This window comes from Sycon ciliatum, chromosome 7 (assembly GCF_964019385.1).
Source record: "Sycon ciliatum chromosome 7, ocSycCili1.1, whole genome shotgun sequence".
In the NCBI taxonomy this organism is placed as follows: Eukaryota; Metazoa; Porifera; class Calcarea; order Leucosolenida; family Sycettidae; genus Sycon; species Sycon ciliatum.
The window spans coordinates 19,468,227-19,481,098 of record NC_088649.1 but is presented as its reverse complement, the minus strand read 5'-3'; the positions used below and the strand labels follow the sequence as shown (position 1 = coordinate 19,481,098).

The window sequence follows — 12,872 nt, the reverse complement described above, 5'->3', positions numbered from 1 at the left end:
GGTTTGCTCCCCACACCGGAGCTCGCGCTATTCCGCCGACTTTACTTGACACTTGACTGACTCACGACTGCCATCCAGAGCACACGAGAAGTCCATCGAACCTTCGACTCGGCAAACCTGCAAGAAAGCACCACTCCCTGCTCAATACACAGTGTTTCGGGGAATTCACCCCTCATCAGTTGAGCTTGAGTAGGCTGAGGAAGATTGTGCCTGAAGAGCACCACTTATATAGTGCTCTCCAGGCACAAACATCACCAGGGATACAAACTTACAGAGACGCTCCGTTTCAAGCGCGACAAACACCTCGTGAACACCAGATAGCAGCGTGAGTCAGTGTCGCTCCTGGACGGTGAGACAGACAAATCATCGCCGAAGTCGCAACCACTACTTCGTACTGTTGTGCCCAGCGCGGGCTTGCGACTAGTTGGTTTGGAGGTGACAGCGTTGCGAATGACGGAGGGTCCTCGACGTCTGTCTCACCGTCCAGGAGCGACACTGACTCACGCTGCTATCTGGTGTTCACGAGGTGTTTGTCGCGCTTGAAACGGAGCGTCTCTGTAAGTTTGTATCCCTGGTGATGTTTGTGCCTGGAGAGCACTATATAAGTGGTGCTCTTCAGGCACAATCTTCCTCAGCCTACTCAAGCTCAACTGATGAGGGGTGAATTCCCCGAAACACTGTGTATTGAGCAGGGAGTGGTGCTTTCTTGCAGGTTTGCCGAGTCGAAGGTTCGATGGACTTCTCGTGTGCTCTGGATGGCAGTCGCGAGTCAGTCAAGTGTCAAGTAAAGTCGGCGGAATAGCGCGAGCTCCGGTGTGGGGAGCAAACCATTTCTTAATTATTATTATTATTATTATTATTATCTGGTTTGAGGGAAAGAGACAAACGGGAAAAGTCTGAAGAAAAAATTGACTGAATTGACTGAATTGACTGAATTGATTATTATTAAGAAAAGGGTTTGCTCCCCACACCGGAGCTCGCGCTATTCCGCCGACTTTACTTGACACTTGACTGACTCACGACTGCCATCCAGAGCACACGAGAAGTCCATCGAACCTTCGACTCGGCAAACCTGCAAGAAAGCACCACTCCCTGCTCAATACACAGTGTTTCGGGGAATTCACCCCTCATCAGTTGAGCTTGAGTAGGCTGAGGAAGATTGTGCCTGAAGAGCACCACTTATATAGTGCTCTCCAGGCACGACCATCACCAGGGATACAAACTTACAGAGACGCTCCGTTTTCAGCGCGACAAACACCTCGTGAGCACCAGATAGCAGCGTGAGTCAGTGTCGCTCCTGGACGGTGAGACAGACGTCGAGGACCCTCGGTCATTCGCAACGCTGTCACCTCCAAACCAACTAGTCGCAAGCCCGCGCTGGGCACAACAGTACGAAGTAGTGGTTGCGACTTCGGCGATGATTTGTAAGAAAAGGGTTTGCTCCCCACACCGGAGCTCGCGCTATTCCGCCGACTTTACTTGACACTTGACTGACTCACGACTGCCATCCAGAGCACACGAGAAGTCCATCGAACCTTCGACTCGGCAAACCTGCAAGAAAGCACCACTCCCTGCTCAATACACAGTGTTTCGGGGAATTCACCCCTCATCAGTTGAGGGGTGAATTAGAAAGGAAAAGGACATATGGAAACGAGTTAAGAGTAACTCTCCACCACTGTAACTAGATGCTATATAAAGTCAGAAAGTGCAACAACTAGGCACAAAACTGACAGAGTACTGAGACATTCGACGTCCCGACACCTAGCTTCAACACATCTCCGTAGCGCTAACCGACAGCCTTCCAACTTGGAAGGTTCAAGGTTATGGAAAGACCAAAGAGGGGAAGGCAAGCGCAACGAAAACGAGCACAAGCTACAGTCCCAACGGAACAAAGAATGTCGATTGTCACTGGACGATGACGAGACCAGTAGGCGATTTGACAAAGCGGTCTAACTACAATTCGAAGCAGCAAAGCAGCACACCACCCAACTTGGGTGGTTGAAGCTAGGTGTCGGGACGTCGAATGTCTCAGTACTCTGTCAGTTTTTTGCCTAGTTGTTGCACTTTCTGACTGTATATAGTATCTAGTTACAGTGGTGGAGAGTTACTCTTAACTCGTTTCCATATGTCCTTTTCCTTTCTACTTTTATTATTGGCTCAATACCCGAGTTTCAAATTGTTATTATTATTATTATTATTATTATTATTTATTTATTTATTTCTGCACCTCGTGGCATGTCAAGACAGCCAATTGAATTGAGGAGAGGGTGAGACCAACCACGGAAGAAGAGAAAAAGAAAATGAAGAGCACGTACACAAAGTGGGAAGGGATTAGCAACTTACAAAGCAATGGGATGCTCAGCGAGCTATGCAGCGGAAGTGGTGACTGGGATTTTGTTTACTGGGAGATACTGAAGTGCTGTCTGACGAGGGTACGGAATTTGGGCATATCTGGAGCTTGTCTAACACTGGGAGGCAGTTGGAGCCACGTGGAGTAGGAGGAAAAGAAAGGGGAATTTACGAATAGGGTAGACCTAGCTAGGGGAGACGAACGCAGCTTCGGGTGGTGCCACCTGACTTGAACCAATTGAACCAATTAAGGGACTGTAAATGAGCAGGGTGCTGGTCAAGAAAAATTGAATGTGCCAGGGTGCACTTGGAAGCATCAAGGTAGTTTTGCAGAGTGGTAGTAGATGCAGCAGCATACAAGTCTAGATTTGAGATATAGCGATCAGTACGAAATATGATGCGCAGTATACGGCGATGGAGAACTTCTAATTTACCTATGTTGGTTTTGTTAATGGTGGACCAGGCAGGGAAGCCGTACGTGAAGAGGGGAAGAATGTATGATTTATAAAAATTAATCCGGCAATTTTGGGGCAAATGGGACAAGTGACTTGACATTATGCCGACAGATCGGCATACTTTGGACGACACATGATCATCATGGTGAGACCAGGAGAGGGCGGAATCTATGACAATGCCAAGGTGCGTATGGTGGGGCGCTACAGAGATAGGGTGACCGGGATCATCGGGAAAGTGGAAGATGGGCGTTGGATCTGTGGGAGGGGGAAAAAGGAGGAGCTCGGTTTTGGTCACATTTGGCCTAAGGTACCAAGTGCTCATCAAGTGAACAATGTCGTTGATACGGGTCTGAACTTTGGGGTACAGGGTGGCGTGAGATGGGGAGGAAGTAAGGACAGTGGTATCATGTGCAAACAAAGAAATATTGGGAATGGCATAGGGTAGGTCATTAACATATGTGAGGAAGAGCAGGGGACCTAAAATGGAGCCCTGGGGCACTCCGGATGTCACAGACTCGAGGTCAGATAAGGTTCCATTCACTGTGACGCACTGATTTCGGTCCAAGAGGTAGCTAGTTATCCAGGCGAGTAGGGAGCCGGAGACACCGTGGGCACGAAGTTTGGCGATCAGGCCCTTGTGCCACACGGTGTCGAAGGCCTTGGAGAGGTCGAAGAAACAGATGCAGGAGACCTGCCGCTGGTCTTTTAGGGAGCAGAGGTCTTGGATTATGCGGGACAATTGCAGGGATGTGTTGTCCTTACGACGGAAGCCAGATTGAGCGGGGTGAAGAAGAGGGGAGATATGGGCATACAAGCGGTCATACACTATTCTCTCTAGCAGTTTGGAGACACAGGACAGGAGGGAGATTGGTCGGTAATTAGACGGGTTGTTCTTGTCGCCTTTATTTTTGTACACTGGAATGACAGTGGCTGACTTCCATCGTGACGGGAATGTGCCGGGAGGAGAGGGAAAGGTTAAAAAGAATGGAGAGTGGGCAGGCAATTGAGTAGCTCAGTTTCCTGAGGATCTCATTGGTGATCCTATCAGCTCCGGGGGATTTGTTCAGAGGCAGTCTTGCAATATACTTGTGAACAGTCGATGAGGTGATGATCAGGGAGTGCAATGTAGTTGCTGGTGGAGGTAGGGAGGAAATAGTGGGAATAGGAGCATCGGGGTCAACCTGTAAGCCAGGACTGACGAAGTGGCGGTTCAATAAGTTACCAATGGATGCCGGAGAGGTTCTTGTTCGACCATTGGGGCCCACCATCTTCGAAGGTATGACCCGGGCGCTGGTAGGATTTCGCAGTTGACGAATGAGCACAGGGAGGGATGGGAGGCGAGGGTTTGTGGGAGATATCGTGGCACGGAGGTTGCGGATGTAGCAGCGATGGCAGGATCTGGAAAGGCATTTTACATAGTTACGTTGGTGGTGGTGGTGGTGGGGGGGGGGGGGGGGGGTATTATAAGCATTTCCACGTTGAAGTGTAACAGCAGTATGCTGAGTTCACAGCTTCGTTGATGCTGAATGGCTTGGGCGAGAGGAGAGAGCAGGTTTTACTGTTTATACTTCTAAATCAGAATGTTTCACAGGACTAGCAAAATTTCTCTGTACTGCGCTAATGAATCCACAGAGTATTGCACAATTCTTGCTAATGGTGAACGGTCTCCTAACCTTATTAATGCGATTAATAGTATAAGTGAAGCAGACATTACAAAATGATGAATGAGAATACATGTATCTAAAATGGTTGTTCCTAATCGATTTTCTTGAGACTATCATCAGGGAAAATCGTCTCACAATAGAGGCTATACGGAGAAACAAACTACTTATAGGTTATCGGACAGTGGGAAGTATACAAGGTGAGGTGTGAAAAAAAACTAAAGTGGGAGAGAAGACGAAAGAAATTAGAAGAAAAGATGTGAGAGTGTTCTGACGGTGTGAGCTACTACAAAAGGTGAGTGAAATGAAGGCGTGGAAGCAGGTGAATGTGATAGAGTGAGGAACTGTGAGGTGTAGGTGTATGCGAATGAATACGTGTGTGAATGCTAGGTGAAGAGTCTCAGTTTTGTGACATTTTCTTTCTGAATGCATAGATTAGGATTGTGTTTAGGATGAAAACAGCTTCTAATACCTTAAGTTCACGAAACCTTCGAGCACGACACAAAACAGTGAAGCATGAATCATCATACACTGAGCGGCATTGGCTACTAGACAAGAGGTGTTTCTTAATTGCTGACCCTTTCGTTGTGGTCTCACCTTCAGTCCGGTCATCTTCATCTTGGTTGTCCAACTCACTCTCTTCATCACTGCTCACTGTTTTGTGTCGTGCTCATAGGTTTCGTGAACTTAAGGTATTAGAAGCTGTTTTCATCCGTAAACACAATCCTAATCTATGCATTTAGAAAGAAAATGTCACAAAACTGAGACTCTTCACCTAGCATTCACACACGTATTCATTCGCATACACCTACACCTCACAGTTCCTCACTCTATCACATTCACCTGCTTCCACGCCTTCATTTCACTCACCTTTTGTAGTAGCTCACACCGTCAGAACACTCTCACATCTTTTCTTCTAATTTCTTTCGTCTTCTCTCCCACTTTAGTTTTTTTTCACACCTCACCTTGTATACTTCTCACTATCCGATAACCTATAAGTAGTTTGTTTCTCCGTATAGCCTCTATTGTGAGACGATTTTCCCTGATGATAGTCTCAAGAAAATCGATTAGGAACAACCATTTTAGATACATGTATTCTCATTCATCATTTTGTAATGTCCGCTTCACTTATACTATTAATCGCATTAATAAGGTCTCCTAACCATTTGCATTTGCATTGTGATACGAATGTGTACTTACCTCTTTCACAGAACACATGTAGAGTATATACACATGTCGCATCTAACCAAAATCCACCACGACGCGCATCTATGCTAGCACAATTTTCCTCTCTTCCTCCATTCGGTTCACTAGTCATGAAATTCCAATGGGCATATTTCAAAGGAGTAGACCCTTGGCTCCAAACTGCCTCAGTGCGCATGTCAGTGGCATTGAACCAGGCCCAACTTCCATGCTTCAGAACATGACTGGCCACTTCATCTTGCTCTTCTTGAGAGTTGATTGATAACATTCTGGCACCCGGGAGCAGTTGACGGCAATGTGTTGCTGCTTCCGGCCATGTCGTACGTAAATAATCCTGCCGAATGTAACATTTCAGTGCACCTGGAAACCAGCAAGCTTGTGCTGGGCAACTTCCTCCTGGTGTAGGTACTGAAATATAGTGTACAGAGAAAATATTCATTTAGGATCCTAGTAGAATATATTTTATTTAGTTTACATTGAAATGACAGAAAATTAGTTTTATTCATCGCAATTTTACGTTTCTTGTTGCCTCAATGATTGTTAAAATACAGTGCGTATCGGTTATAGTGTGGTCGTGTAAAAGAATATACTGCCTACAAGAATGAACTCTCATGTTTTCATAATCATAACATTGATTCCAAGTGCACATTTATTCTTACAAGCAATTTTATCCCATATTAGAATATATCGGTCCTAAGAATGGACTTTGTGTAGCAAAACATGCCAGATTAGTACAAAGTGTATCGCCTGTAGTAATAACATCTGTCCAATTCCGTTCTGATCTGACTCTCGTTGCGTCGTAGTGCTGCAGATTCAACTGTTGTGATCATGTAACTCATGTAGCCTCATGGTAAGCCTATGGGACTATGACCAGCCACATGCACAGAAGTACTGCGTTGCATGTAAGATGATCTTCCGGCCCTGCGCACATGCATGTGATATGCCACACTTGATTTATCGTGTGTAAGAAATATCGGAAATAAGAATAGAAAGTCGTTTTTCAAACACCCACGCTATAACCGATACCTACTGTATTTAAAGGGGAAGTTAAGGCAAAAATTAAAATTTCACCAGTTGTAGTCTTCGGGGTGCTGAGTCGAATGGTCTTGGTCCGAGAAAGCTGAGACGCTCCCTTCCTACTTGAATCCCAATCGAACTCGCGCACTTCCACCGAAACTGGGTGACTGCGCCCTAGGAGATGGGGATTTGTATGCAAAATGTCACTAAAAGCGCCATTTCGTTCTTATAAAAGCACGGATGACCGCGATTGGCCCATATGTTGTAGTCTTTTGGACGCTGAGTCGACTGGTTTTGGTCCGAAAAGGCTGCGATGCAGCGTTCGCCCCTAATTCCCAATCGAACATGGTTGAACAAGCGGTTACGTGCTCCTGCGTACACCAGTCACCTGGTCACCGTGCCTGCAGGGTACAACTTACAGCCTGTTTTGACCTTTTTTGGGTGCAGTCCTGTCACTCGAGTTGAACCTTGGTGTGAAAGTTGTCGCCTGCTGGCGTGGTGACCAGGTGATTTTGGCACCCAGGAGCACGTGACCGCTTGTTCAACCATGTTCGATTGGGAATAAAGGAAGAACGCTGCATCGCAGCCTTTTCGGACCAAAACCAGTCGACTCAGCGTCCAAAAGACTACAACATACGGGCCAATCGCGGTCATCCGTGCTTTTATAAGAACGAGATGGCGCTTTTAGTGACATTTTGCATACAAATCCCCATCTCCTAGGGCGCAGTCACCCAGTTTCGGTGGAAGTGCGCGAGTTCGATTGGGATTCAAGTAGGAAGGGAGCGTCTCAGCTTTCTCGGACCAAGACCATTCGACTCAGCACCCCGAAGACTACAACTGGTGAAATTTTAATTTTTGCCTTAACTTCCCCTTTAAACGGTGGGGCACAAATTATGTGTTAGCAAGACTCGAACCGGGGACCTTTCTTGTCATAAGCAATGCTCTAACACCATCTGAACTATGGACCAGGCTGAACCTAGAAGGCGCTGACAGGGTTTTCACTCCAATGGAGGGTCTGGCATTTTTTTCTCTTTTCAGACACTCCCCCGACTGATCCTGGTATTAGTTTAGTCCACAATCTGCGATAAAATGATCCGCTGTAGCACCTACTCCACTTTTATGTTTATGTATCTATATCATTCGGATCTTCCCAAGTTGTACAATGTACTGTTGAGATACCGAATTCAAATAAATCAATACCATACCATACCATCCTTTGAATTCGAAGTTCTCCCAAACCTTTTGTTGTACATGCGGCTGCGCTTGTGTCTCTTTGCTGCTGCTGCGTTTGTGTTTCTTTGTCGCACATGCTGCCGAACCGTGGTACACGCTGCTGGGCTGTCTTTGACGGCTTTGTACATGCGGCTGCACCGTCTTTTGTCCCCTCCATATACACACTTTCCGTCTTGCCCCCATTGTATTTGGCCGTTTGCTGTCTTGCTCCCGTTGTATTTGGTCGTCTGCCGTCTTGGCTTCACTTGCCGTCAAGCTGGCACCTATTTCGCATCCACCGCCGCAATTTTCCCTCATGCCTTCATGATAATTATATGTAGGACTCAGTGACCAGTCAAGGCCCCGTGACCAATCACGGTCCCCGTGACCAGTCAAACAGTCACAAACCCCCCATGACCAGTCACAAATTAGTTTACCAGTCACAATGCCCCATGACCAGTCACAAATCACCATACATGTACATGTGTAAAGTACACAGTTCGTGACTGCTCGCAGGGTGCTTCGTACTGCAGGATGTGTTGTGGAAACTATAATTCCCTATGAGCGGTCACAGAATGCAGTTGTGACCACTATAATTCCATGCGAACAGTTACATGCGGAATGTACAGTTGTGACCACTCTTTCTCTGTGAGTAGTCACAGGCAGAATATAGGTTTTTCTGTATTACAAGAGAGATTGGAGGCTTTGTCACAACTCTGAGTTTCACGTATTACTACGATCGTCAGGCAACTGATGGCTCCTAAACGGGCAGCCTGAACATAAGAGGGAGCAAGGTGGGAAATTCTGAGGGTTATCATAGGCGACGGGTATCATAGTGCAAGAGTCAGGTGCAGGCGTGAAGTTGCCAAGTCTTCAGACTTGGGGCTATGCAGCAGCAGTTCCAGCGTGAATGACATGGAATAGAGCTGGGGACCACACATGCCCACACCATTACACACACACATACACCCACACTCTCTCCCTTTTCTCACATACACTCACACGCGCACACACACACACACACACACTCATTCTCTAAATCTCTCTCTCTCTCCCACACACGCACATATGTCATTCATTCTCTACATCACACACACACACACACACCTGGCCTGGTGTACAGCTGCCAATGCTTAGCCACGCCGCCCCCGAGACAGGGGGAGAGTAGAAGAGAGAGAGTTTGAGACACACACACACATCCACACACACACACACACACCTGGCCTGGTGTACAGCTGCCAAATGCTTGGCCACGCCGCCCCCCCCCCCCCCCCCCGAGACAGGGGGAGTAGAAGAGAGAGTTTGAGACACATACACACATCCACACACACACAACCACACACACACATCCACACACACACATCCATGCACGCACACACAAACACACATACACACACACACATTCTCTCTCTCTCTCTCTCACACACACACACACACACACACACACACTCTCTTTCTCACGCATGCACACACACACACACTCACACATGCGCGCGCACACTTACTCACACACACACACACACACACACACACACACACACACAAATAGGCAGCGGGACTACCAGCTAGATTCACGTGACCTTGCGGACAAAGTTACGGAGGTAGAACTTGTTTTCACGACGACACTTGGACACAAGTACTTCTGTATTATTATTTTATCTCTTTTCAACCAATCCACAAGCCAAGAAGAGATGCGTAGACGGAAGAACCGTACTCTTGGTGATACTGATCGCAAACATGATTAATTCCTCCAGGCCATTGAACACCCAATTCTAAACCTTATCTAAGCAAAGCAGCATGCCAGTTCAAGAACATCTCGTCAGACATACATATCGATACATGTCTGGTGCACTCTCACTAACAAGCAGGCATCGCAGGCTACATTCGCACCAGCAATCAAAAGAAGTTGAAGTGAGTGAATATTTCTATAAAATTAATAATTGGAAGACAAATGAAGGTGTGGAGGATCGCCCAAAAACACTGACAAGGAGACAGTAAACGGTACACAGTACTCGTATGCATGTACTTATACACGTTATAGCAGCACAACGAGAAAGACCATGATGCATAATGTTGCATCAATAAAATTTTACAGAGTTATTTTGGGAGTAGAAATGAAGATGTGTTCGAAGCAGTAAACTGCGTAAGCACTACGTTGAGCCAGAATATTGAAATACAGTTTCCTGCAGTCAAAACAAGACACTCACACTTCTCTGGTCTAGTTCGCCATTCTTATCGATAAACATGACTTGATTTAATTTCTTACGATGGTCCTTGAGAATGGATCAATGATGTCTTGAATAGATGTCTTCCTGAACGACTTCAACTGAGAGGCAGTTTCAGTTTCAACAAGCTGGACATTGTTTTTCTGTGGAGTCTTCCACAAGAAAGACAGAGCTACACACACGAAGGTGCTTGATGTACTCAGTACCTTCTTGGAAATGAACATATTTTTCATTTCCATCTTCATTATATTTTCGTCTCTGCATCGTCGACGATGTCCACTTCTGACTCCGTAATCTTGTCACCCATCCTCTCCAAAAACACAAATCGAGTGCTGCTTGCATGCTGGATCAGTTGAAGTCAGTCTCTGCTCTAGCAAGATCGGCATGCAAAAATTACATGACTGAAAATATTCCGAAATAGCTTTTCTGAACGACGAAGTTTGTTCTTCAAATATGATGAATAGCACAACCTACTAGCCAGAACGTCCTCTCAAAAGAGATTCTATCTGAAGCCTGCAAGATTTTCGACCACCCTTCGTTTTGGAGAGGAGCCCACACACACCAGACTCGAGCTACAAGTAAACTACGCGGAGATCGAGAGTTGATCGAAATCTTTCTTGCTCACTTCTGAAACCTGTGAAGGAAAAAAGTATGCTGAACGCGTGAATGCCTACAGTTGAGTCGTAATATTTTGACGTGGATCCTGTGACCGTTCACAGAGGAAGTCGCGGCTGTTTCTGACTGGTCATCGGGATTCAAACTGGTGTGTGACTTTATGACTGCTCTTCGGGGATTTGTGACTGTTTGATTGGTCACGGGGATCGTGATCGGTCATCGAGACGTGACTGCTTACTGAGTCCTACATATATTCCCTGGTCTCGTCTCGGTGTCAGTTGTCCAGTCGTCTCCTGAGAGCAAGAACAGATTACTCTCTTTAGCTAAACAGTTTGGCCTTTTGTTGTGTGGCGCAGACGCGCAAGAGGGGTGTAGTTCGTCCTATTTTAAAGGCTAGACGACACTTTCAAATTAATCACTTTCTTTCACGTCTGGTGGCACGTTCCAGAAACTGACCGTGGATGGTGTCCCCGGGCCTGGGGGTGGTAAAATGACCAAAGCGCCATCAGTATGTGTGGCACGTGTTGTGAGCTGCCTTTGAAGTGAAAAACTTGTGAGCTGTACTGCGTATAACACAAACTCCTGGCGGCCTTAACATGGATGCACTCGTACTCCGGTTCGATCAGCCTACATCACAGCCCTTCGCGCTTCGCGCGGAGGCACTGTCGGCATTGAAAGAAATAGGTAAGGTTACTTTTACTAAGGGTCTGTAGAACCTCCTTTTTCACACTGAACACACGCATTGTTCCAAAGATGACGTACAGATTGAGGCGGGATAAAGATGGACATACAATACCACGAACCTCATTCTCCACGCCTGCCGAACCAGGGTCAACCCAGGGAACCGGAGCACCACTAGGCATCGTTCCGGTCCAAATTGGATAGGCTAATATGTTACTGGTGTTTGGCTGATTGGCTTGTCCAGGGATGATCTTGAATCATTTTTATACATATTTCATTTCATGGTTGTGGCCTGGCACGAGGGAAACATGGATGCAGTGAATGGGACTTTCGGTCCTTCACCACTTTGTGGTGGGTCTGATCTACTCACCTCCCACCGACTGGGAGCTGCATCGGCGACTTGATCCTAGAGGGTGGTGGCGTTCCTGCGGACTCAACCTCCAGCCGAGTCTCGCGCGAACTGTGACTAGTTCCATGGTGTTTCGGCATCAATTGCTTTTATCGCACCCTTAAAACTCCTTTCTCCGAAACACATGATTGTAAAAAATTCAAGATTCCCTAACATTACTGGTGTGTGTTGCTGTGTGTGTGTGTGGGGGGGGGGGGGGGAGGGGGGGGCTGTGTTTGTGCATATGTTCATGTACATTTTTCTGTACAGTCACGTACCGTGACAACCCTGATCTTTATACCTAGAAGAGCCTATGTTCTGTTCCTTACTTGAGCTTGGAGCATGTTTAATAATGTATCTGCTCTAGACAATCTAGAAATGGCTGCACACTGGCAAAACACTAACTTACATGATGGACAGGATGCTATCAAACATTGTGTTGTCTCCTTTGAGTGTCTACACAATAATTATGTCCACCATGTAGCGGAGCTGGTGGTGTACATGATCTTGTTCTCGTATGAAATCCAACACCACAGCTTCCAGAACAGGCCGACCAATCAGACCATCTAGTCCACCGACTGTGCACTGGTAGTGGAGCTATCACAGAATGAACAAATAGGAGAAACGAGTACTGTTATGGCTATGCTCATAGTCATATTATTATGACTTGTCTGGTGCGTCATGATCTCTACACATATGCGCATGCGCGCGCAGTTGTTGGCCATTATTTTCACTTTCCAAGAGCAACCAATCCTAACCTTGTTGTTGTGCATTGTTGTGCATTGTGTGCTCTGATTTCTGAGCTAATTCAGTGTCCACAAGAAAGAAACTGGAAAACTATGTGCCTCCACTGGAAGGCCAAAACAACAACAAATTATGTACTATTGAGGTAGGTGACATGCGGGTACAGAGGGAATGTTCTTTCTTGCTCCACATATACTGGTACACACGGAGACATAGACAGCAAAAGCGAAAACATACCAAATGAAGGGTAGTTGGCCGCAGCCAGATGTGAACCAGATAACGAGTGAGGTATGAAAGCAAGGACTGAGAACAGAGTGTCTCA

The 12,872-nt window shown here is 46.5% G+C and overlaps 1 protein-coding gene across 1 annotated transcript in view; it reads right to left on the bottom strand.

Annotated features, from left to right (window-relative positions):
* LOC135821673 (sushi, von Willebrand factor type A, EGF and pentraxin domain-containing protein 1-like) overlaps nucleotides 1-12,404 on the bottom strand; it is a 40,057-nt gene extending 27,653 nt beyond the window's left edge. Inside the window, exons 1-2 of the mRNA XM_065334672.1 lie at nucleotides 12,216-12,404; nucleotides 5,666-6,076 (exon numbers count right to left, since the gene is read on the bottom strand). Coding sequence (XP_065190744.1) covers nucleotides 5,666-5,936 — 271 coding nt within the window. The 5' untranslated portion in view covers nucleotides 5,937-6,076; nucleotides 12,216-12,404. The remainder of the gene's footprint in view (nucleotides 1-5,665; nucleotides 6,077-12,215) is intronic.
* Nucleotides 12,405-12,872: the final 468 nt, after the last annotated feature.